Below are 21,737 nucleotides of genomic sequence, written 5' to 3'. Positions count from 1 at the left end.
TCTGACTCTAAAGAAGTTCCTTCCACTGAACTGAAACCCATTTCCCAGTAGTCCTAGGTTCATTTTCAGAGGTCACCCAGAATGTTCCACTCTCACTACCTAGAAATAGCCATTTCAAGACCTGAAGACAGTGTGATTAAGGCCTCCTGGAGGCTTCCCTTCTTTGGGCCAAGCCTTCCAGTTCCTTCCTTGGAGGGCCTCCATCTTGCCCACCCCTCAGTCCTTTGGATCTCCTCAGGAGCTCAATCTGAGAGGCGAGCAGTGTGGTTGATAAGGGTGTGGGCTCCGGAGTCAGACAGTCTTGGTATGAATCCTGGCTACACCTCCTTCTGGCTTTGTCACCTTGGACAAGTTACTCCAGCTCTCGGTTTTCAGCTCCCTCTCCTCAAAACAGAGATATAACAGCTCAGATAGGATTGTCCTGCCCTAGAATAGTGCTTGGCCCCACCCTGTGCTCAGCCTGTGTCATCTAGGATGTGCTTTGTGATCTCGCCCTCCCCATCCCATCACTGGGCGGGGGTGGGGCTTGACCCAAGCTGAGCCAACTGGTCTTTTCCCAGGGACTTGCAGACTCAGGGAAAGGAGTCAGTTTTCCTCCATGAGCTAAAGGCGCAAGGTATAACACTCAGCTATATTTTCTACACCATGAAGAAAATCACTGTGCTATGAAAGAGCAAAAAGGTAACGTTTAGAAAAAAACCAAAGACAGGAGACACAGAGAGAGAGTGCTAGTTCCAGTTGCTCCTAAGACCAGCTCCATCCCAGCCCTTCCTACAACTTCAGTGTTTGTCTCAGTAACTTAGTATCTTACCTAGTAATTTAACAACTACCTCAAAACTTAGGGTTTAAAACAGCAATCATTTATTAGCTCCTGATTCTATATGCTGGGCTGGGCTCTGCTGGCATCTCCTGGGCCCATTCATGCCATTGCTGTCAGCTGGTAGCTTGACCTGCTTGGTCCAGGATGGCCTGAAGGTGACCTAGCATTTACTAAATGTCTGCCATATACCAGGCACTGTGAGAAATACCAGAGTGGAGAAAATCAATATTCACTGAGCTCCTACCTTGTGTTAGGCCCGTGATGGAATTTTAGATATATTATCCCACTAAATCCTCCTGACTGCATGGTCACATAATTGTTATTATTACCACCCCCATTTTACAGATGAGGAAACTGAGGCTCGGAGAGGAGGAATAACTTGCCTAAGATTTCAAGACCCAGAGGGGCAGAGATGGAATTCAAACCAAAGACTCCTGACTCTCTGCAGAGCCCACGCTCTTGCACTGCACCATACTGGCCCATCCCCCATCACAGAGTAAAACTGGGCCTTACCCTCATGCTGCTTTAAGTGTCATCAAGGGGATCGAGTGGACACAATGTCCAACAGTGTAAGATTCAATGCCATTCATTCAGCAAAAGTGCCCCCATACCTCTTTTGTGCTAGGCACCATGTTAGGTACAGGGATGCGGAAATGACTCAGACACAGGATGCAGTGGCAGCAGTGTGGAGAAGGAAGTGATTAATCACACCTGCTTTGAGTTCAGCAGTGGCTCTTTATCAGCCTGATTCTTAAGGGATGGGCGATGCTGGTAAGGAAGTGCCACTCAGGCCAAACTCCCCTTCCCACAGATGTGCAGGGTCTCAGGGTCCCACTTACACAGCAATCACAGGTCAAGGTCATCCTCAGGGGGACGGTCCAGGGCTCTGTGGCCATCCTTTGATCCTGGCTACAAAGCTTGGTACAGGCCATGTGTTCACAGGATATCTGTGGATGCCAGGTCAGAAGTAGCAGGTTCCAGGGTGAGGGGACACCCTTGCCACCTTCGAAGCAGCTTGGGAACTCCTGAGCCCAAGGAAGCAATTTCTGCCAGCCCAGAATTGGGATTCTCAAAGATGCAGCATCCAAGTGCCCAGAGCCCTGTCCCCAGTGGGCAGGCATGAGCAGTGGAAGGAACCTGACCTAGGAATGAGCCAGACCCCGCGATGAATTCTAGCTGTGCCAGTTTCCGGCTGTGTTCTGGAAATAATAAGCTGGCGATCATAATAATAATATAAATAAATAATAATAATAAGCTGGCGACTACCCTTCCTGAGTATTCTTCTCATTATCTGTAAAATGGGGACAAAACTCCCCATCTGACTCAACACTTTTTATGTTTCTCGAGCTAGCTTAAGCAAAATCAGGACTGTCTCAGGAGACCAGGGCACCTCCTGAGACCCCAAGGCAGAAGGGCACATGACACTCCCCCTGTAAAGCCACCAGAAATTCAGGCAAGACTCCCTCCCCATCTCGCCTCTCATTTCTCTGCCCTCCATGCTTGCTTCATTTTTCTCCCTCTGCAGATGGGTTTCCTCCATTTATCTAGTGCCTGTAGCCAAAGCTGGCTACCCGCAGAGCTCACTCAGAGGTTTATGTGTGACAGTCCCAACCTCATTCAGTCTGGCTGCTGTCTTCAAGTCCCAGTTCCAAACTACTGGGAGAAAGAATCTGGTCCATCTGGGCCTAAACTCCACCGCTCTGGTCTATGGCATAGGATGCTCTGTCCAGCAAAGGTGGGTCATATAGCATAACAGGGACCCCCATGGGTAAAATGAGGAAAGGGGCACTTCTCAGAGGAGTGTCCCCCCAAGGGTTATTGTGAGGATTAAATAGGACAATGGACCTCAGCCCCCAGCACCTAATAGACATGTGCTTCAAGGGAGGGTCTTAGGTCAGATCCCCTAGAAGCTGAGCTCTCAGGAGAAGAGGAGTGAGGAAAAGAAAGGAGGGTTCACAGAAAGCTGGAGTTCCAACCTGACTCACGGGGAGCACTGGGGCCATTGCCCTACAGAGTCAGTGTCACATTGAGGCAAGGAGACTTGTCTATTGTACCCTCATCTGTCAGTCCCTAGGACTGGTGGGGGTTGGAGTGAGGGAGGAGGAGGCTTCCATTGGACTGAGGGCAATTCTCAAGAGAAGCAGGCCGCTGTGATTATTAGCAGCCCACATCCCGGCAGCTGGCAGGCAGGTGCGCTAGCCAGGAAAGGGGATCCATGCGGGGTGCCAACAGCGTCCATTACAGGGAGTCTCATGCCAATATACATGGGCACTAGTTGACTCTTGCCTTTACTTCTCCCTTTTGTGTGTTTAAGAGTAATATTAAATTATATTTTGAATATGTGTTTTTTCCAAAATGTATGATTTTTCATACACTGTATGTTACTACATATAGTACATACAAATATACCTATTATTATAAAGATTGAACATGCAAAAATGTACATGTAATAAGTTCCACAAGGAATCCTTAAGGACTACACGTGATTTTTGCCTTACATGTTGATTTTAGAACTTAATGGCCCCGCCCCTATTAAATTTGACTCCGCTATAAGTGGTTGAGCTCTCCCTGCTACCAATCCGCCTCTTCCACAGGGTCACAGGACTCTGGTCCTGATGGGGCACCTCCTGGCTCCAGTAACTTCCCATCCCACTTGAAACACACCCAAGCCCTTGACTCACCTCCTCAGCTGACCTGACCCTTGCCTACCTCTCTGATCGCTGACCCTTGGCTCACCAGCGTCCAGCCTCAGGGCCTTTGTTCAGTTCCTCAAATGCACCAGCTCTTTCCCACCTGAGCCTTTGCATGTGCTATTTCTTTGCCCAGAACATCTTTCCTCTGTTCTTTGCAGAGTTGGCTCCTCCTCTTTATCAGGTTCAACCTAACATCCCCCGCCCAAGAGGCAGGCCCTGACCCCTCTTCCTAAAGTAAGTTCAAATCACCCTGCTTGTTCCCCTCCTAGTCCTTGACAGTTTGTAATCGTTTTGTTTTATCACTTGGCTCTTGTCTCTCCTGTCACTAAATTGTAAGCTCTATGAGGCCAGGAAGTACCTGGCACACAGTAGGAGCTCAGTATTTGTTGAATGAAGGAATGAATGAGTGAGTGGCCATGCCCCAGCAGTTTACCTCAAATCCATCCTTGTCCATTTCCACTGGCAAGAGAGAAAGTACCAACAGGAGGATCATCATTCCCCTGCTCAGAGCCCTTCCATGGCCCTTCCCTGCACACAGAGTTGCTGACAATCCCTTGCTTAAGCAGGCAAACATAGGACAGAAGTTAAAAGACCCAGGTTCAAGTCTCACCCTTGGCACTTGCTAGCTATGCAAAAGTAGCCAAATTGATTCCCCTTTCTCTGTCTCAGTTCGTTTCTATGTGAAACACCTCCTGACTTTTCTCTTTCTTGGGTTGTTGTGAGAAGATATAGAAACCTCTGCACAGATGATTTTCAGTATTATGAGTGCTGACTTTCAAGGGCCTTCATCATTCAGGTCTGATCGCTCCCTGTCCAGATACAAATGACCATTATTCTGGCCCCACCCAGCCACCTGGTACTTCCTGAACTTTACTGTGTACAATCATGCTTTGGTGTTTCCATTCAAAAGCTGTGCTCTTTGTCAAGAAAGCCCGTTTCCCTGCCTTCTCCATCTGTCCAGATCCAGCCCATATGAGAAGGCTCACTCCTCCATGATATCTTGCCCCACCTCACAGATCACTGCATCTTTTTTTTTTTTTTAATTTATTTATTTATTTTTGGCTGTGTTGGGTCTTCGTTTCTGTGCGAGGGCTTTCTCTAGTTGCGGCAAGCGGGGGCCACTCTTCATCGCGGTGCGCGGGCCTCTCACTATCGCGGCCTCTCTTGTTGGGAGCACAGGCTCCAGACACGCAGGCTCAGTAGTTGTGGCTCACGGGCCCAGTTGCTCCGTGGCATGTGGGATCTTCCCAGACCAGGGCTCGAACCCGCGTCCCCCGCATTGGCAGGCAGATTCCCAACCACTGCGCCACCAGGGAAGCCCCAGATCACTGCATCTTTGATGTTTGCTTTACACCTGGGACCATCTCCCTCCTGCACTCCAAGTTCCTTTCCCTGGTCCAAACTGCTAATCCCAAAATCACACTGCACTATTTTGTACAGACCAGGCCCTGTAGTGGGCAATGGGGCTTCAAAGTGGAGGGAGACCCCATCTCTACTGTAGAGGAACACCACCAAGTGGGATCAGAAGGACCAAACAGCCCTTAATAACTGATTTGCAGGCTAAGAGAGCATAGACGTTAGGTGCACTTGCACTAAAGTCAGATACACCTGACTCTGAATCTCAGGATGCCTGGAACAGAAGCCTAACTACAGTGGCTTAACTAAATAGCGCATATTTTTTTTTCAAATAGTAAGAAGACCAAAGTAGGGCTTTCAGGACTGCTACAGAGGCTCCATAGTACATGGAGGGCCCAGGCTCCTCCTAGACTCCACTCTGCCATCCTTAGCATATGCCATCATGTTTCTTCTTTGTACCAGTTTTCTCATCTATAAAATGGGAATAACTACCTTCTGTATAGGGTTGTTGTAAAAATTAAGTGAGTTGATATATGTAAAGAGCTTAGAACAGAATCTGGCACATGTTAAGTGCTCTATAAATGTTAGTTGTTGTTGTCGTTGTTGTTATATCCTCATGGCGAAAAAATGGCTGCTGCCCCTCTAGGCATCACATCCTCATCCCTGGCAGGAAAGGAGGAAAGGCAAAGCACAAAAAGTGAGTGCTGGCTGAATCCATCTGTTTTTTCTTTTCCAATGGAGGTAAAATTCATATCACACAAAATTAACCATTTGAAAGTGAACAGTTCAGTGGCATTTAATATACTCACCATGTTCTACACCACCAACTATCTAGGTCCAAGGAACCCTTGTACCCATTGAGCAGTTGCTGCCTAGCCTCTGGCAACCACCAATCTTCATTTTGTCTCTGTGGCTTTACCTCATCTGCATAATTCCATCTATTTTTAAAGAGCTTTCCAGGAGGCCCCACCCAGCCTCTTCGGCTTATAACTCATTGGCCAGGAATGTGTCTGATATTTGACTGGGCACATTGCTGCTCTCAACAAAATCAGCACTCTGTCATTTCGTATTCTAATACTTACTGAACACCTACAATCATATTTTATTGATCCTCAGACCCATGAATTCTTTTTACACATTAATTTTTCCAAAATAAGAATCGTCTTATACTGATAACACAGTCGGCCTTCTATATCCGCTAGTTCCACATCTGCGGGTTCTGCGTCTTTGGATTCAACGAACCACAGATTGAAAATAATATTTTTTTTTTTCCCACACACACACACTGTATTTTATTTTTACAAGAGATAAATAGACTGACACCAAGCATTGTACATGGATGACCACAACAAAAGCAACAATGATTGCAATTACCAAACATGAAACACACTTATACTATGTCATAATATTGACATTCAGTCCAGTAATCCTCCACTGTAACAGCTCCTTTACTTTGCAGTGAAAATTGATTTGTATATTCTTTTCCTCTGAGTCCTTGTGGGATTTTTTTTTTTAATTCAGACAGAAAGTCACAAAAATTATACTCATCCTCATCAGTTCACTCAGTCCCATGTAATTAATTTCTTTTTTTTTTCATCTTGATCTTTTGTTAGCACTTTTATGAGTTCATCAGTTTTTCATTAGAGTTCTGAAAATGCTTATTCATTCAGTTCAGCAGTACAGTCAGTTACCAGAAACCTGTACTTGTCAGAGTCTTTTCCATGAATTTCTTGAAGATGAAACCCTTTTATAGGAACATATTTGCAAAATCATCAGAGTACACCCAGAACTGTCTGTAAATGACAAAAGACTTAAAAATGACCATGGTTAAAGATTTGATGAAAGTTCATAATAATGCAGTTGACAAGAAAATTAGTTATTTCTGAGATATACATTTTAAAGTAATAACTAGGATTATTACTTATAACATTATACCAGAACATATAAGATTTTTAGACGTTTCCTGTAATGTCTGAAACATTTATATTAACATATTTCCATACATATTTCCATACAAATACAAATATAAGATTTTTAGAAATTTCATGTAATGTCTGAAACATTTATATTAACATATTTCCATACATATTTCCATACAAATACAAATATAAGATTTTTAGAAATTTCATGTAATGTCTGAAACATTTATATTAACATATTTCCATACAAATAACCCAATGAAAGTTTAGTATTAGTTGTTTTGTTTGTTTTTTTATACTGCAGGTTCTTATTAGGCATCAGTTTTATACACATCAGTGTATACATGTCAATCCCAATCGCCCAATTCAGCACACCACCATCCCCACCTCATCGCAGTTTTTCCCCCTTGGTGTCCATATGTCCATTCTCTACATCTGTGTCTCAACTTCTGCCCTGCAATCTGGGTCATCTGTACCATTTTTCTAGGTTCCACATACATGCATTAATATACGATATTTGTTTTTCTCTTTCTGACTTACTTCACTCTGTATGACAGTCTCTAGATCCATCCACTTCTCAACAAATGGCTCAATTTCGTTCCTTTTTATGGCTGAGTAATATTCCATTGTATATATGTACCACAACTTCTTTATCCATTCGTCTGTTGATGGGCATTTAGGTTGCTTCCATGACCTGGCTATTGTAAATAGTGCTGCAATGAACATTCGGGTGCATGTGTCTTTTTGAATTACGGTTTTCTCTGGGTATATGCCCAGTAGTGGGATTGCTGGGTCATATGGTAATTCTATTTTTAGTTTTTTAAGGAACCTCCATATTGTTCTCCATAGTGGCTGTATCAATTTACATTCCCACCAACAGTGCAAGAGGGTTCCCTTTTCTCCACACCCTCTCCAGCATTTGTTGTTTGTAGATTTTCTGATGATGCCCATTCTAACAGGAGTGAGGTGATACCTCATTGTAGTTTTGATTTGCATTTCTCTAATAATTAGTGATGTTGAGCATCTTTTCATGTGCTTCGTGGCCGTCTGTATGTCTTCTTTGGAGAAATGTCTATTTAGGTCTTCTGCCCATTTTTGGATCGGGGTGTTTGTTTCTTTGATATTGAGCTGAATGAGCTGTTTATATATTTTGGAGATTAATCCTTTGTCAGTTGATTCATTTGCAAATATTTTCTCCCATTCTGAAGGTTGTCTTTTCGTCTTGTTTATGGTTTCCTTTGCTGTGCAAAAGCTTTGAAGTTTCATTAGGTCCCACTTGTTTATTTCTGTTTTTATTTCCATTACTCTAGGAGGTGGATCGAAAAAGATCTTGCTGTGATTTATGTCAAAGAGTGTTCTTCCTATGTTTTCCTCTAAGAGTTTTATAGTGTCCAGTCTTACATTTAGGTCTCTAATCCATTTTGAGTTTATTTATTTTTTTTTTTTTTTTAATGTCTGAAACATTTATATTAACATATTTCCATACATATTTCCATACAAATACAAATATAAGATTTTTAGAAATTTCATGTAATGTCTGAAACATTTATATTAACATATTTCCATACATATTTCCATACAAATACAAATATAAGATTTTTAGAAATTTCATGTAATGTCTGAAACATTTATATTAACATATTTCCATACATATTTCCATACAAATACAAATATAAGATTTTTAGAAATTTCATGTAATGTCTGAAACATTTATATTAACATATTTCCATACATATTTCCATACAAATACAAATATAAGATTTTTAGAAATTTCATGTAATGTCTGAAACATTTATATTAACATATTTCCATACATATTTCCATACAAATACAAATATAAGATTTTTAGAAATTTCATGTAATGTCTGAAACATTTATATTAACATATTTCCATACAAATAACCCAATGAAAGTTTAGTATTAGTTGTTTTGTTTGTTTTTTTATACTGCAGGTTCTTATTAGGCATCAGTTTTATACACATCAGTGTATACATGTCAATCCCAATCGCCCAATTCAGCACATCACCATCCCCACCTCATCGCAGTTTTCCCCCCTTGGTGTCCATATGTCCATTCTCTACGTCTGTGTCTCAACTTCTGCCCTGCAAACTGGCTCATCTGTACCATTTTTCTATGTTCCACATACATGCATTAACATACGATATTTGTTTTTCTCTTTCTGACTTACTTCACTCTGTATGACAGTCTCTAGATCCATCCACTTCTCAACAAATGACTCAATTTCGTTCCTTTTTATGGCTGAATAATATTCCATTGTATATATGTACCACAACTTCTTTATCCATTCGTCTGTTGATGGGCATTTAGGTTGCTTCCATGACCTGGCTATTGTAAATAGTGCTGCAATGAACATTCGGGTGCACGTGTCTTTTTGAATTACGGTTTTCTCTGGGTATATGCCCAGTAGTGGGATTGCTGGGTCATATGGTAATTCTATTTTTAGTTTTTTAAGGAACCTCCATATTGTTCTCCATAGTGGCTGTATCAATTTACATTCCCACCAACAGTGCAAGAGGGTTCCCTTTTCTCCACACCCTCTCCAGCATTTGTTGTTTGTAGATTTTCTGATGATGCCCATTCTAACAGGAGTGAGGTGATACCTCATTGTAGTTTTGATTTGCATTTCTCTAATAATTAGTGATGTTGAGCATCTTTTCATGTGCTTCGTGGCCGTCTGTATGTCTTCTTTGGAGAAATGTCTATTTAGGTCTTCTGCCCATTTTTGGATTGGGGTGTTTGTTTCTTTGATATTGAGCTGAATGAGCTGTTTATATATTTTGGAGATTAATCCTTTGTCCGTTGATTCATTTGCAAATATTTTCTCCCATTCTGAGGGTTGTCTTTTAGTCTTGTTTATGGTTTCCTTTGCTGTGCAAAAGCTTTGAAGTTTCATTAGGTCCCACTTGTTTATTTCTGTTTTTATTTCCATTACTCTAGGAGGTGGATCGAAAAAGATCTTGCTGTGATTTATGTCAAAGAGTGTTCTTCCTATGTTTTCCTCTAAGAGTTTTATAGTGTCCAGTCTTACATTTAGGTCTCTAATCCATTTTGAGTTTATTTTTGTTTATGGTGTTAGGGAGTATTCTAATTTCATTCTTTTACATGTGGCTGTCCAGTTTTCCCAGCACCACTTATTGAAGAGACTGTCTTTAATTAATTAATTAATTAATTAATTAATTAATTTTTTTTGGCTGTGTTGGGTCTTCGTTTCTGTGCGAGGGCTTTCTCCAGTTGCGGCAAGCGGGGGCCACTCTTCATCGCAGTACGTGGGCCTCTCACTATCGTGGCCTCTCTTGTTGCAGAGCACAGGCTCCAGACGCGCAGGCTCAGTAGCTGTGGCTCACGGGCCTAGTTGCCCCGCAGCATGTGGGATCTTCCCAGACCAGGGCTCGAACCCGTGTCCCCTGAATTGGCAGGCAGACTCTCAACCACTGCGCCACCAGAGAAGCCCCTGAAAATACTTTTTAAAAAGATTCCAGAAAGTTCCAAAAAGCAAAACTTGAATTTGCCACATGCTGGCAAATATTTACATGTACAACTATTTACATTGTATTAGGTATTTTAAGCAATCTATGATGATTTAAAGTATATGGGAGGATGTGAGTAGCTTATACACAAATACTAAACCATTTTATATAAGGTCTTGAGCATCTGCAGATTTTGGTATTCACGGGGGTCCTGGAACCAATCCCCACGTGGATATGAAGGGATGACTGTATCACATTTTTTAATGAAATATAATGTCAGGCACTCTTCTAGGTGCTGGGGATAAATCAATAAATGAGACAGACAAAATCCCTGCCTGTGTAGAGCTGACATTCTAGTGGTGAGGAGATAAACAATTAAATGTAATAAATAAGAGTATTATTTAATGTGTTAGAAGATGATAACTGCTTAGAAAAAATTAAAACTAGAGCAAAATCAGGCCCATTTGGTAGATGGACAAGGAACTGGTTGCTGTAATAATGTATTAGTTATCTTGCCATGTAACAAATTACCCCAGAATTTAGGAGCTTAAAACCTCAGACATGTATTATCTCAGTTTTTGTGGGTCAGGAATCCACAACTGGCTTATCTAGGATGCAAACAAGATGTCAGCTGAGGCTGTGGACATCCAAAAGCTGACTGGGGCTGGGGGGGTCCACCTCTGAGATAAATCACACATATGGCTGTTGGCAAAAGGCCTTAGTTCCTCACGAGCTGTTGGCAGGAAACCTCAGTTCCTTGCCATGTGGGCCTCTCCACTAGGGCTGCTTGAGTGTCTTCATGGCTTGTCAACTAACTTTCCCAGAACAAATGATTCAAGAGTGAGAGCAAGGAGAAACCCACAATATCTTCTATGACCTAGTCCTGAAAATGACACTGTCACTTCTGCTATCTATTCTATTTGTTAGAAGTGAGTCACTATGTCCATCCCACATTTAAGGAGAGGGGAATTTGAGGCGGTGTCTTAAATAATTTGTGGAAATTTTTGGAAACCACTACAATTAAATGGAGTAGTCAAGAGAAAGGTAGTATTTGAGCAAAGACTCAAAGGAGGTGAGGGAATTAGACATGCAGATATGGGGTGAGGGAGCAGATTGTTCTGGCAGAGGGAAGACCTGGAGCTGTCGCAGCAGGAGCTTACCTGGCATGCTGGTAAAGAAGAAAGAGAGAGTGACACTAGGAGGAAACTAGTGGCACTGCCACACTTCTTTCCTCCATTACTAGCTGTGTGACCTTGGGCAAGTCACTTCTCTGTGAAATGGGAATGATAGTAACTACCCACAGGTTGATTATGAGGCTTAAATAAAACTACATGTAGGGACTTCCCTGGCAGTGCAGTGGATAAGACTCTGCACTCCCAATACAGGGGGCCTGGCTTCTACCCCTGGTCCGGGAACTAGATCCCGCATGTATGACGCAACTAAGGAGCCCTGGAGCTGCAACAAAGGAGCCCATCTGCCACAACTAAGACCTGGCACAACCAAATAAATAAATAAATATTTTTAAAAGAATACTACATGTAAGGCATCCAGTTCATGTCTGGTACATAGTAAACACTCAGTAAATATTAGCTAATACTATTCTTGTTATGATCTGGTTCAGAAGCCACATCCTCATCATCTGATCATCTAGTACAGTGGTGCAAGTCACCATCTAGGGGCTCTTGGAGGACATGGCCCTTAGGGCATCTGCAGAAATATCTCCCCTGCTCTACAACCTTGAGGAAAAGCTGCAGAAGAGATGAACTTTGCCTGCCCGTCAAAGCCTGGAGCTCAGGTCTCAGAGCAGCCACCGGGGTTAAATGCCAAGTCTGCCAAGCTGCCCGGCGGGGTTGGGGACCCTGCTCAGCCAGGGACTGGGGAACCAGCTCAGAGGTTCTAGAGCGAGGTCTTCCCTAGGTACCACTCCTGAGCCCTCCAGTCTCAGGCAATCTTTGCCTCGGGTGCTAGAAAGGGGGCTGTCCGCAAGAGTAAAACCCCAAAGTTCTTGCCAACCAGAACCTGGGGTCTTTGAAACAAGTTGAAGCCACTTGGGGTGGATCTTTCTATAACTCCCCAAGAAGAAGGACTGGACACAAGGAAGAAGAGGGAAGAATTGCATTCTCACTTGGTGACACAAGATGGTCCCTAGGAGCTACTAGTTCCTTCTATTGGTGACCACTGACCAGTGCCCAAGTGGGTCAAGGATTAATGTGGCCCTGTCAACTCATGCCAGGTAGACTCAAGGGTTTTTCCCCCTGCTCCCCACCATGGGCTCATGAAGACATGGCTTGGGGTGAAAGCAGCTTGGATCAGTGGGGACTGCCCTGCTCCAGGACTACAAATGTCCCTTCCAGCCCTCGCTCCACCACACACACCTTGTGACCTTGGCCAACTTCCTGAGTTATTTTCTGTGCTTCAGTTTTCTTCTTTGTCAAAAAAGATAATAACTTTCACTCTGCCTAATCTATTCATTCAATGAATACTTTAGTCCCTCCTATGTGCCAAGCACCATTCTAATGCCTTACAAATACGATGCAGAACAAGAGAGGCAAGGCCTCTGCTCTCAGGGGCAGGGAGAGAGCCTTTGAAATAATGCCAAGTGGTGGTAGGTGCTGAAAAGAAAAGCAGAACAGGGTGAGGAAATAGAGTGGGATAGAGGTGGTCAGGGAAGGTCCCTCTGAGGGGGGACATTTAGAAGGAGATCAGAACCAAGGGAAGGAGTGAATCCTGTGGATGTCTGAGGGAAGAGCATCCCAGGCAGAGGGAACAGCATGAGTCCCGAGAGATGAATGTGCCTGGGTGGTCCAAGCAGAGCAAGGAAGCAATTCATGGAAATGCTAGAAAGAAACCAGGTTCAACCAGTGCAATGCTTTCACAGCATAAGTTAGATCATGTCACTCTCCTGCCAAAGTCCTTACAGGGCCTAACAGGGCCCTTTCAAGGCCCCACATGGTCTTCTTCCCTCTGCCCTCTTTGACCTCCCCCACCCCAAGCTTCCTCTGCTCCAGCCACCCTCCCTCCTGGCTGTGGCTCACACCTGCCTCCAGGATTTACCCTAACTCACGGGTTCAGAATCACCTGCAGGGCAGAAGAAAATGCAGGTGACTGGGCCCCAGCCATTTCTGATTCAGGTCTGGGGTGGGGCCCCAGATGTGCATTTCTAACAAGGTCCCTGGTGATGCTGATGCCTCAGTCCCTGGTACTACAGCTTTAGCAGGACACTCCAGTTGTCCCCTCTGCTGGAACCAGTTTGCCCCAGATACCGCGTGGCTACTGCCCTCTCCTCCTCCAAGTCTTTGCTCAAACCTTATGGTCTCAATGAGGCCCACCCTGACCATTCTGTGCAGTACTGCACACTGGCCCCTGTACCCCCAATCTCCTCCCTAATCTGTTTTTCCTTTTTTCCATAGTGTCTACCACTTTCTAACATGTGAATAACTATTTTACTTAGTTTGTTGTTAACTATATGTCCCCAAGTACCCAAGAGTGGTTCTAACCCAGACCCCATGAACCCCTGAGGACCCCCTGGATCCTCCAGAGATCAGCTAACTGCCAAATTTCTATGCAGTAGCTTGTGACCATGATGTCTGTAGTGCTAACCTAAAACAATAAAACAGCCAGTCATTTTACCAGCAAAACAGGTTTATTCAGAGTAGCAAAGAATTGTAATTTGGGACATACAACTATGGTGAACCACACACAAGTCCAGGTAAAGCAATGGAGAGGAAACTCTTTTATAGAGGAGGAGGGAAGTTGGAAGTGTTGTTATAAACAAAAAGTCCATTGGAGGAAACTAGGAGTTTGAAGTACAGCGACTTTTCATTGGCTGACTTGTGACAGTCTCTCATTGGCTGAGCTGTTACCAGGCAAGGAGAAAAATCTTTCTTCCTCTGCTGGAAAGTAGCGTCGCTTCCTGCTGGAGATGCAAGGTAGGTCTCTTCCTGTTAGGATCTGTATTGATGCCCCAGTGGCACCTTTGTGAGAGCTCCCCCTTCTGGGCTCCCAACTCCATTTTAGTGAGGTTTCCCTTTATTAATTTTCAGACAGTAGCTTTCATTAGATTCTCAAAGGCTTACTTGATCCCCAAAGCTTGAAAACCACTTGTAGATCAATATCTGGCATAGAATGTGTGCTCAGTAATACTTGTTGACTAAATTAAAGACCTTTTAAAACATGATTCACACACACACACACACACACACACACACATATTTTTTTGAAAAAGGAAAACTGTCAGTGGCACATTGGCTCCCAAATGTTGGTGTCCTTAGACAACTATGTCAGAATGACAGGGTTGCTTTTTAAAAATACAAATTTATGATTCAAAATACTCTCAGAGAGTCTGAGTCAGGGGTTTGGGTGGGGCCAGAAATTCAGTATTTTTCAAAGCCTCCTGCTTCCCTCCCACCTCCACCCCTCCAGGTGAGTCTGAGGTGCAGCCAGGTTTAGGAATTTCTATGTGAAATCTTTATTGGAGAAGGACTCAGGAGACTCAGTTCCCATGTGCAGCTTTTACACTTTGCAAAAAATGTGATCACACCCATGGTCACTTGTGACCTTCTCACAAGCTCTCAGGTGACCCGGCAGGGACTACAATCTCCCTTTCACTGAGTAGAAAGCTGAGGCCCTGGGGAACCAAGTGACATCCCCTCGTGACACCCAACGGTCATACTGCCTGTGGGTGGTAGAGATACAATTAGAACTTGGGCCCCTGGCCTCTCACTCTAGGGTTCTCCCCTCTGCACAAACTGGATAAACCCAAGTTCCAGGAAATTCCAAGAACACTACCAGGGGAGGAGAGCCAGAGAAGGGAGGGGCAGAGTGGCAAACACGTGGAGGGCACGGTTCAGGAAGTTGTCTCCTGGCCACCAGGAAAGACTCCAGCTGCTCTAAGGACACAGGCATTCACATGCTAATTCTGGTTGTGTATGACCCCAAGACACTCACTTTCCCTTTATGTGCCTCAGTCTCCTTATCTGCAAAATGGGGCTGATAATCCATGCCCTGCCTCCAGTAAGATGCTTGTAGAATATATAGCATTCTAATGCCCAAGTTATAACTATTCTTATCAAGGGAAGGTGCAACATCCCCCACTCAGACGAGCTCTAGGGACAGAACTAAATCCAGCCTCTCATTCATTTGAGGTACATTTTTGAGCACCTACCATGTACCAGGCATTGTGCTGGACACTGTGCACGCATCACCTCATTTAACCCTCAACACAAGCCAGTGGGATTGGTGCTGTCGTTGTCCCGTTTTACAGATGAAAAAACTGACGCTCAGGGGAATGAGTTGCAATTCATTCCATCATCTGTTCATTCATCCAACTTTTACTGAAAACCTGCTCTGGGCCAGGCTCTGGGCTACGTGCTGAGGACATGAAGATGAACAAGTCCTTCAGGAAACAAGCCCATAAATTAGTTTAATGACAACTCAGTACATGCTTCCACAGACAAGTGAGTGAGGGCCGGAGGAGGAGCAAATGGCTCTCCTGGGATTATGGGGAAGGGCAGCTGATCTTCCGCGGGACCCTGCACCACCAAGGTGCCTGTGCCCTGTGTAGAGGTAGCAATCAAAAGGCCTGGGTTCGAGTCTCGCTTCTGTCAAGGCTTTATTGTGTATTCCCAGGAAACCCCTTCTGCCGCTGAGCCTTGCCAGTTTTCTTAATCTGGAAAATTAAGAGGTTAAGAGGTTGGGCTTGTGATCCTGCAGTTCTGGGGGCCTAAACCTCTGGCCCTCCTACTCCACTTTATGGTACGTGCAAGCTTGGCCCCAGCCAGCCCCGAGACTAAGCGTAGGGCAGCCGAGACCAGACCACTTGAAAAGTGCCAAACACCCCGCTCCCAGACAGAACTCAAAGCCGGAGGCGCGGCCTGAGGTCCAAAGGGCGGAGCTCTGACAGAGGCGGGGCTGAGGCCTCCTGGAGGTGCGGCGCGACCCACCCAGGAGCGTCTCATCCAGCCAATGAGCGCCCGGGACCGGGGCAGCCCCGCCTCTGGGTATAAGAGAGCGCCGAGTCCGGGGGCACGACGCAGAGGTCTAGCAGCCGGACTGTGTAGGTGTGCAGGGTCATTTCAGACCTGAGTTGGGGTGCACAAGAGCTCTGAGTTCGGTGTGTCCAGGGCTGCGCAGGAGCACGGGTCGGGTTCGGTTTTCCTTTGCCCGGCTGAGGTGCGGTGAAGGCAAGGGGCTCGGATCACTCGCTGCAGAAGAACAGCTGGCCGGGACCCGGGGACGCCCGCGCTGACCATCGGCCCGCCGCCGCCGCTGCCGGCAGTCGTCCCGCCGTCATGGCCGACCACCTGATGCTCGCCGAGGGCTACAGCCGGGTGCCGAGGCCGCCGCCTGCCGCGCCCGCCCATGGCCCTCACGCGCTTCGGACGCTGCAGCCCTACTCGGGCCCGGGCCTGGACAGCGGGTTGCGGCCGCGGGGCCCGCCGCCGCCTCCACCGGGGGCCCTGGCGTACGGGGCCTTCGGGCCGCCGCCTGCCTTCCAGCCCTTTCCGGCCGTGCCACCGCCGGCCGCTGGCAGCGCGCACCTGCAGCCCGTGGCGACGCTGTACCCGGGCCGCGCCACCGCGCCCCCCGGCGCCCCGGGAGGACCTCCGGGCCCGCAGCCGGTGCCCGGCGCCCCGGCCCCGCCACTGCCGCCGCCCGCGCACGCCCTGGGAGGCATGGACGCCGAACTCATCGACGAGGAGGCGCTGACGTCGCTGGAGCTCGAGCTCGGGCTGCACCGCGTGCGCGATCTGCCCGAGCTCTTCCTGGGCCAGAGCGAGTTTGACTGCTTCTCGGACTTGGGGTCGGCGCAGCCCGCCGGCTCGGTGAGCTGCTGAGCGAGGCCGGGCGCCTGCTGGCGTGCCCGAGAGAAGGAGGCCGGCCCGCCCGCCGGACTCCGCACCCAGCGCCTGGACCCCGCACGCACCCTCCGTGAGGGTGGAGGCAGCAGTTAGTGCACCGAGCCGACGCCGGGCTGGGACGCCTGGCCTCACTCCAGGCCCTGCCTCCTGCAGAATGACAGTTTGGGTTCATCTCTGCCCCGGAGCCTCAGCGGTAAAGTGAAGGGGACTGGACGCCCCCTTCCGGACTCCCAGTTCTTAGATTCTGTGTCCTCTCCTCTCGGACCCTCCCCCGCCCCAACCCCCAATCTGAGCCATCCCAGGCCTCTGCCTGATTCCCCCTTTCCTTGTGCAAACCACTGTGGTCACTGGGTGCCTGGAGCCGCCCGCCCGCCAGGCCCCCAGCCCGCTGCCTGGGTCCTGAGGTCGCTGGGCCTCCCGCCCTGGGGAGGGGCAGAATGTACAGCCCTCATCCCTGCGGAGTGGAGCAATACCCCATCTGACCTCCAGCACCACAATAAAACTGGGTCACTTTCCAGTCTGGTGTTTTCATTTCCTTATAACTCCAACTATATTTGGCTTCTAGAGTCCTGAGGCTGTTGGAGGCCCTGGGTGGGATGGAGGACACAGCCCCTGGCAGTGGTCAGGAGAGGAAACTGACAGTTTCTTTCGAAAATATCTGTGAGTTGTGCAATTGTTATGTCATAATCTGGAAGGCAGAGGCTGCCGCCACCGGGTGGCAAGGTAACCCAAAGGACTTCCCGGCTCCTAGGAGGGGTGGGGGGAGCTTGGGGGTGCTGCCCTCACTGTTTGCTCAGCATGGAGGCTAGAGGGGAGCGGGGTGTATCTGAGGGTTCAGGTTCTGGCTTTGAACCGGAGCTCCCTCTCTTGTTCAAGACACCATCCATTGAGATTTCTGAAGCCATTTCCTCAGAGACAGATGGTCTCGGTCTTAGGTGGTTGTGAGGATCACATGCAACGTGAGGCCTTTGGCACAGTGCAAGACACCTAGGCAGCCCTCAGTAAGTGATAATGATGATGATTCTACAATAATAATCATGCCTTCAAGGGGTCACAGTCCAAGTGGGAGTAGGGGGTGACAGGCCTAGAAATCAACTCATCTTGGTACAAGTAAGAGCGGGATGAGGACTAGAAAATAGGTAGGACCGCCTAGTGGGCAAACCCAGAGGAGGAAGTGGTTTCAGCTGGTGCAAGGGGTCAGGTCCGGTCAGGTTTCAGGGAGGCAGTGGTATTTGATGTGGTGGGAAGAGCCTTGAATGATGAGTACGTCTTTAGGACTTGGAGAAGATGGCATGCAAGTGGAGAGCCCACTCAAAGGCAGGGAGGCATACAAGTACAGGGCCTGTACGGGAAGGCATGGGGTCTCTAGAAAGGTCTATTGGCTTTATGGGGACTTTGGGAGGTAAGCACAGTCCCTGTTCTACAGACAAAGGATGTGGTGCTGGCCCAGACCTGGTAGCGTGAGCTCTTGGCCACCCTCTGCTATTGCCTCTCTCTGGAAAGATCCCTAGGTGCTTCAGGGGTGTGGAAGAAAGGCAGGAAGAGAGGAAAGGAAAGCATGGAGGAGAGGCTGAGGACCGGGCCAGAACAAGGCAGTGGGGCTGGAGAGGAGAGAATGAATTCCAGAGACTCTGTGGAGAGGAGCATGGAGCTGTGACCTTCGGTGCCCCATGGTTGGCCTCACCCTCATGCCGAGCTTGTTGACATGCCTTTCCCTCCAAGCCTGTGAGCTCACCCAGAGCACACTGTCAGCACCAGCTCCCGAGCCACCAGGACAGGCATGGAGTGGGCAACAGAGGTGTTTGGCCAATGAATGAAGGTCTCCCCTAGGATACTGGAGGTATCCTCAAACAGGTTGGGGAGGAAGGGCAGAGAGACTTCTGAGCAAGAACTGACCCGAGCTCTGGGCTTAGAACAGCCAGTGTTTGCTCCACTTTGCCCAAGATCCCAGGCCAGAGATAAAAACCAAATGGTTGGATTGGGATGGGAGGGTCTGGCCCTGGTCTGGCCTCAGTTTCTCCACCAGTAAAATAGGGCTAATAACCCTGCCCTACTATTTCACAAGACAATAAGCCTCATAGTAAGTGGGGAGCAGATTCAGGGGTGGGAGGATAAGCAGTAGGTAAGCTCTGAAGTGCTCTCCATATGGAAGGGGTTACAATGGAAACCCAACACCCGCCTCTTCCTAGAATTAAAAAGAGTAGAAGAGGGAGTCCAGCTCCTGAGCTATTTCCCACCCACCATCCCTCCCAGAGGGGCTGCTGACTAGTTGGATAGCAGACAGATGGACAGAGGAAAAGGCAAGTCTGGGGCAGCCCACCACCTGGATCCCCAAATCCCTGACACTTTGCAGGACTCTGACCCTCCCAGCTGGAGAGGAGGATGGAGTGTCCATCCTGCCAGGAGGCTTGTGGTCTGATAGCCTCGGGGTCCATTTCCAGAAGCAGGTCCTACTAGCTGCCTGACCTCAAGTAAGTCACTTACCTTTTGAGTCTTGTTCTCCAACCAGCTTCCTGTGGTTTCAATAGGTACTTTTTACCTCTTACTGAGGTTACCTCTTAAAATAACCCATTGACCTCCCCTTCCCCCAATCCTGTGGATTTCATTCTCCTACCTGGGCTGGGTCTTTGGGGTTGGGCGTCAGGCTCCCTCGGGGTTGGGAACTGAGTCATGGGACTGGCAAGACATTATTTCATCTTTTTTTTGTTTTGTTTTTTCCTTTTCATATAAAAGTTTCCCCAGGCTGAAGTTTGTTATTTTGAATCATCTTTCAGTTGACTGGATTTTATTAGCAAGTAGTTTTTTCCAACTATGACTTCTCTCAAACTCATCTACAGAATGGAGATGCTAATAGTACCTCTCTCTTAGAGCTGCAGTGGAGATTAAATTAGTTAATTCCCATAAAGTATTTAGAACAGTGTAGCTTGTAGTTTACCATCTCTGAGCCCTGGCTTTCTGGGGATACTTTATATTAGAGTCTTTAGAAAGGCTGTGTTGTAACCAGCTAGGAAGAAGGGTTACTCCAACAGTAACACTGTTGCTGGTTGCCTGTAGCCAACTCTGAGATGATGTTTAGCCTGCAAGAATTTTATTAGGGAAGGAAGGGTCCAGAGCAGAAGCTAGCAAAGGAAGCTACGTGGCAGACCCATCAAGAGCCTTGGCCAACCCCACAGGGAGATCTGGAGTTGGAAGGGCCTTTCAGAGTTCTCCCGACCATTATACTCCTTTTTATTCCTTCCCCCAGCAGTCATCAGATATGGCTGCCCAGGGAAGTGGGGTGACAGTGGGCAGGGCAGCTCTCCCCTGCCGGAGCCATCCCTGGGGGAGTTGTGGGCAGGTGAGGAGGGGAAGACCGTCTGCCGGCAGCACTCCCAGCAGCCCAGGGAACAATTTAAGGGAAGCAGGGACTGGAGAGCACATCACAGTGTCCACCACAAGCACTGGAGTGGGAACTAGGGTGAGACGAGTGTCATAAGATTGCCTCTTTAACTTTGTCTCTGGCAGCTTCGTTCGCCTCTCCCTAGTCCCAGACTTGACTAGCACCGTCCCTATTAGAAGGAAAAAAAAAATCTTTTTAAGGAATATCGACCTTAATAGGGTTGATGTGCCGAGAGTCTATATAAATACCTGGTACATAGTCGATTCTCAATAGAGAGCTGCCATCATCATCATCATCATCATCATCATCATCATCACCATCACCATCATCATCGCCATCATTCCAGCTCAGCTAAGTGTTCAACAGTCATTTGTTGAGTAAATTAAGTGAACAGTCTGAGCCTGGTCTTTTCCCAGGAAGCTTAGATTGTTTAGCTGATTCTATGTAATCCTCTTGAATTCCTTAATCCTTCCTTGCCTAACTCTTTACGCCACCATGCTGTTACAAGTGCTGGGTCAGGATTACGGCTGACTGTGGGACTAAGTCAGACTTACTGAGTGCCTACTGTGTGCAGGCATGATGGGACCTAACAGCACACAGTAGGCGCTCTTTCTCTTCTAGCCCCTCCTTTAACTATCACCCAAGCCTGTATATAGCACCACTAGGTGGTTTTATTCCCATTCCAGATGTCAGAAAATGGGCTCAGACAGTGCATTACTCCTCTAAGTCACACCCCAGTAAGTGATGGGGTGAGCATGCCCACTCCCATCTATCCAGGGCCCTTTCCCTCCCCGGACTGGGGCTGGCCAAGGACCTGAGCCTGAATGAAAGAAGAGCAGAGTCCCAGACCTGGTGCTGCTACTTTGTGTCCATGCGATGCAGAAGTCACACTGAGCCTCTTTCAGCCTCAGTTTCTTGTTCTGTACAAGGCGGAGAATAAGCCCACCCTCCGAGGTATGTGTGCAAGGATTCAAATGAGACTGGGTTTCTAAGAGCACATTGCAAACAGTGAAGCACTGCTTGGCTGGGGTGAGCTGGGGGTGAATAGCCATGACCTCTACCCTGCAGCTGGTCTGGAGACAGGAGACCTGCACACACTTTGGGACTTGAGATCTGGGCCAGCCTGGAGTGTGCAAAGCAGAGACACATGCCGGGGCTTCTGGGCAAGTGCTGCCGAGCAACTCGGGCTCTGGGAAGCCCTGAGAACTGGTGGTGATGAAAG

General features: G+C 47.3%; 1 protein-coding gene across 1 annotated transcript; it reads left to right on the top strand.

The window, feature by feature from the left end:
- Positions 1-16,314: 16,314 nt before the first annotated feature.
- Positions 16,315-17,653, top strand: CITED4 (Cbp/p300 interacting transactivator with Glu/Asp rich carboxy-terminal domain 4). The gene has a single exon (XM_057555455.1). It carries the CDS (start codon positions 16,567-16,569, stop codon positions 17,110-17,112), a length of 546 nt encoding a protein of 181 aa, XP_057411438.1. The 5' UTR covers positions 16,315-16,566; the 3' UTR covers positions 17,113-17,653.
- The last annotated feature ends 4,084 nt before the right edge of the window (positions 17,654-21,737 follow it).

The sequence above is a fragment of the Balaenoptera acutorostrata genome, chromosome 1 (assembly GCF_949987535.1).
Source record: "Balaenoptera acutorostrata chromosome 1, mBalAcu1.1, whole genome shotgun sequence".
Taxonomy (NCBI): domain Eukaryota; kingdom Metazoa; phylum Chordata; class Mammalia; order Artiodactyla; family Balaenopteridae; genus Balaenoptera; species Balaenoptera acutorostrata.
Note: the sequence above shows the minus strand (reverse complement) of the source record. Positions and strands in the feature narration are given on the sequence as shown.

Excerpts from the sequence above, each read along its gene's own strand:
- CITED4 (XM_057555455.1), top strand. The coding sequence starts at position 16,567 with ATGGCCGACCACCTGATGCTCGCCGAGGGCTACAGCCGGGTGCCGAGG.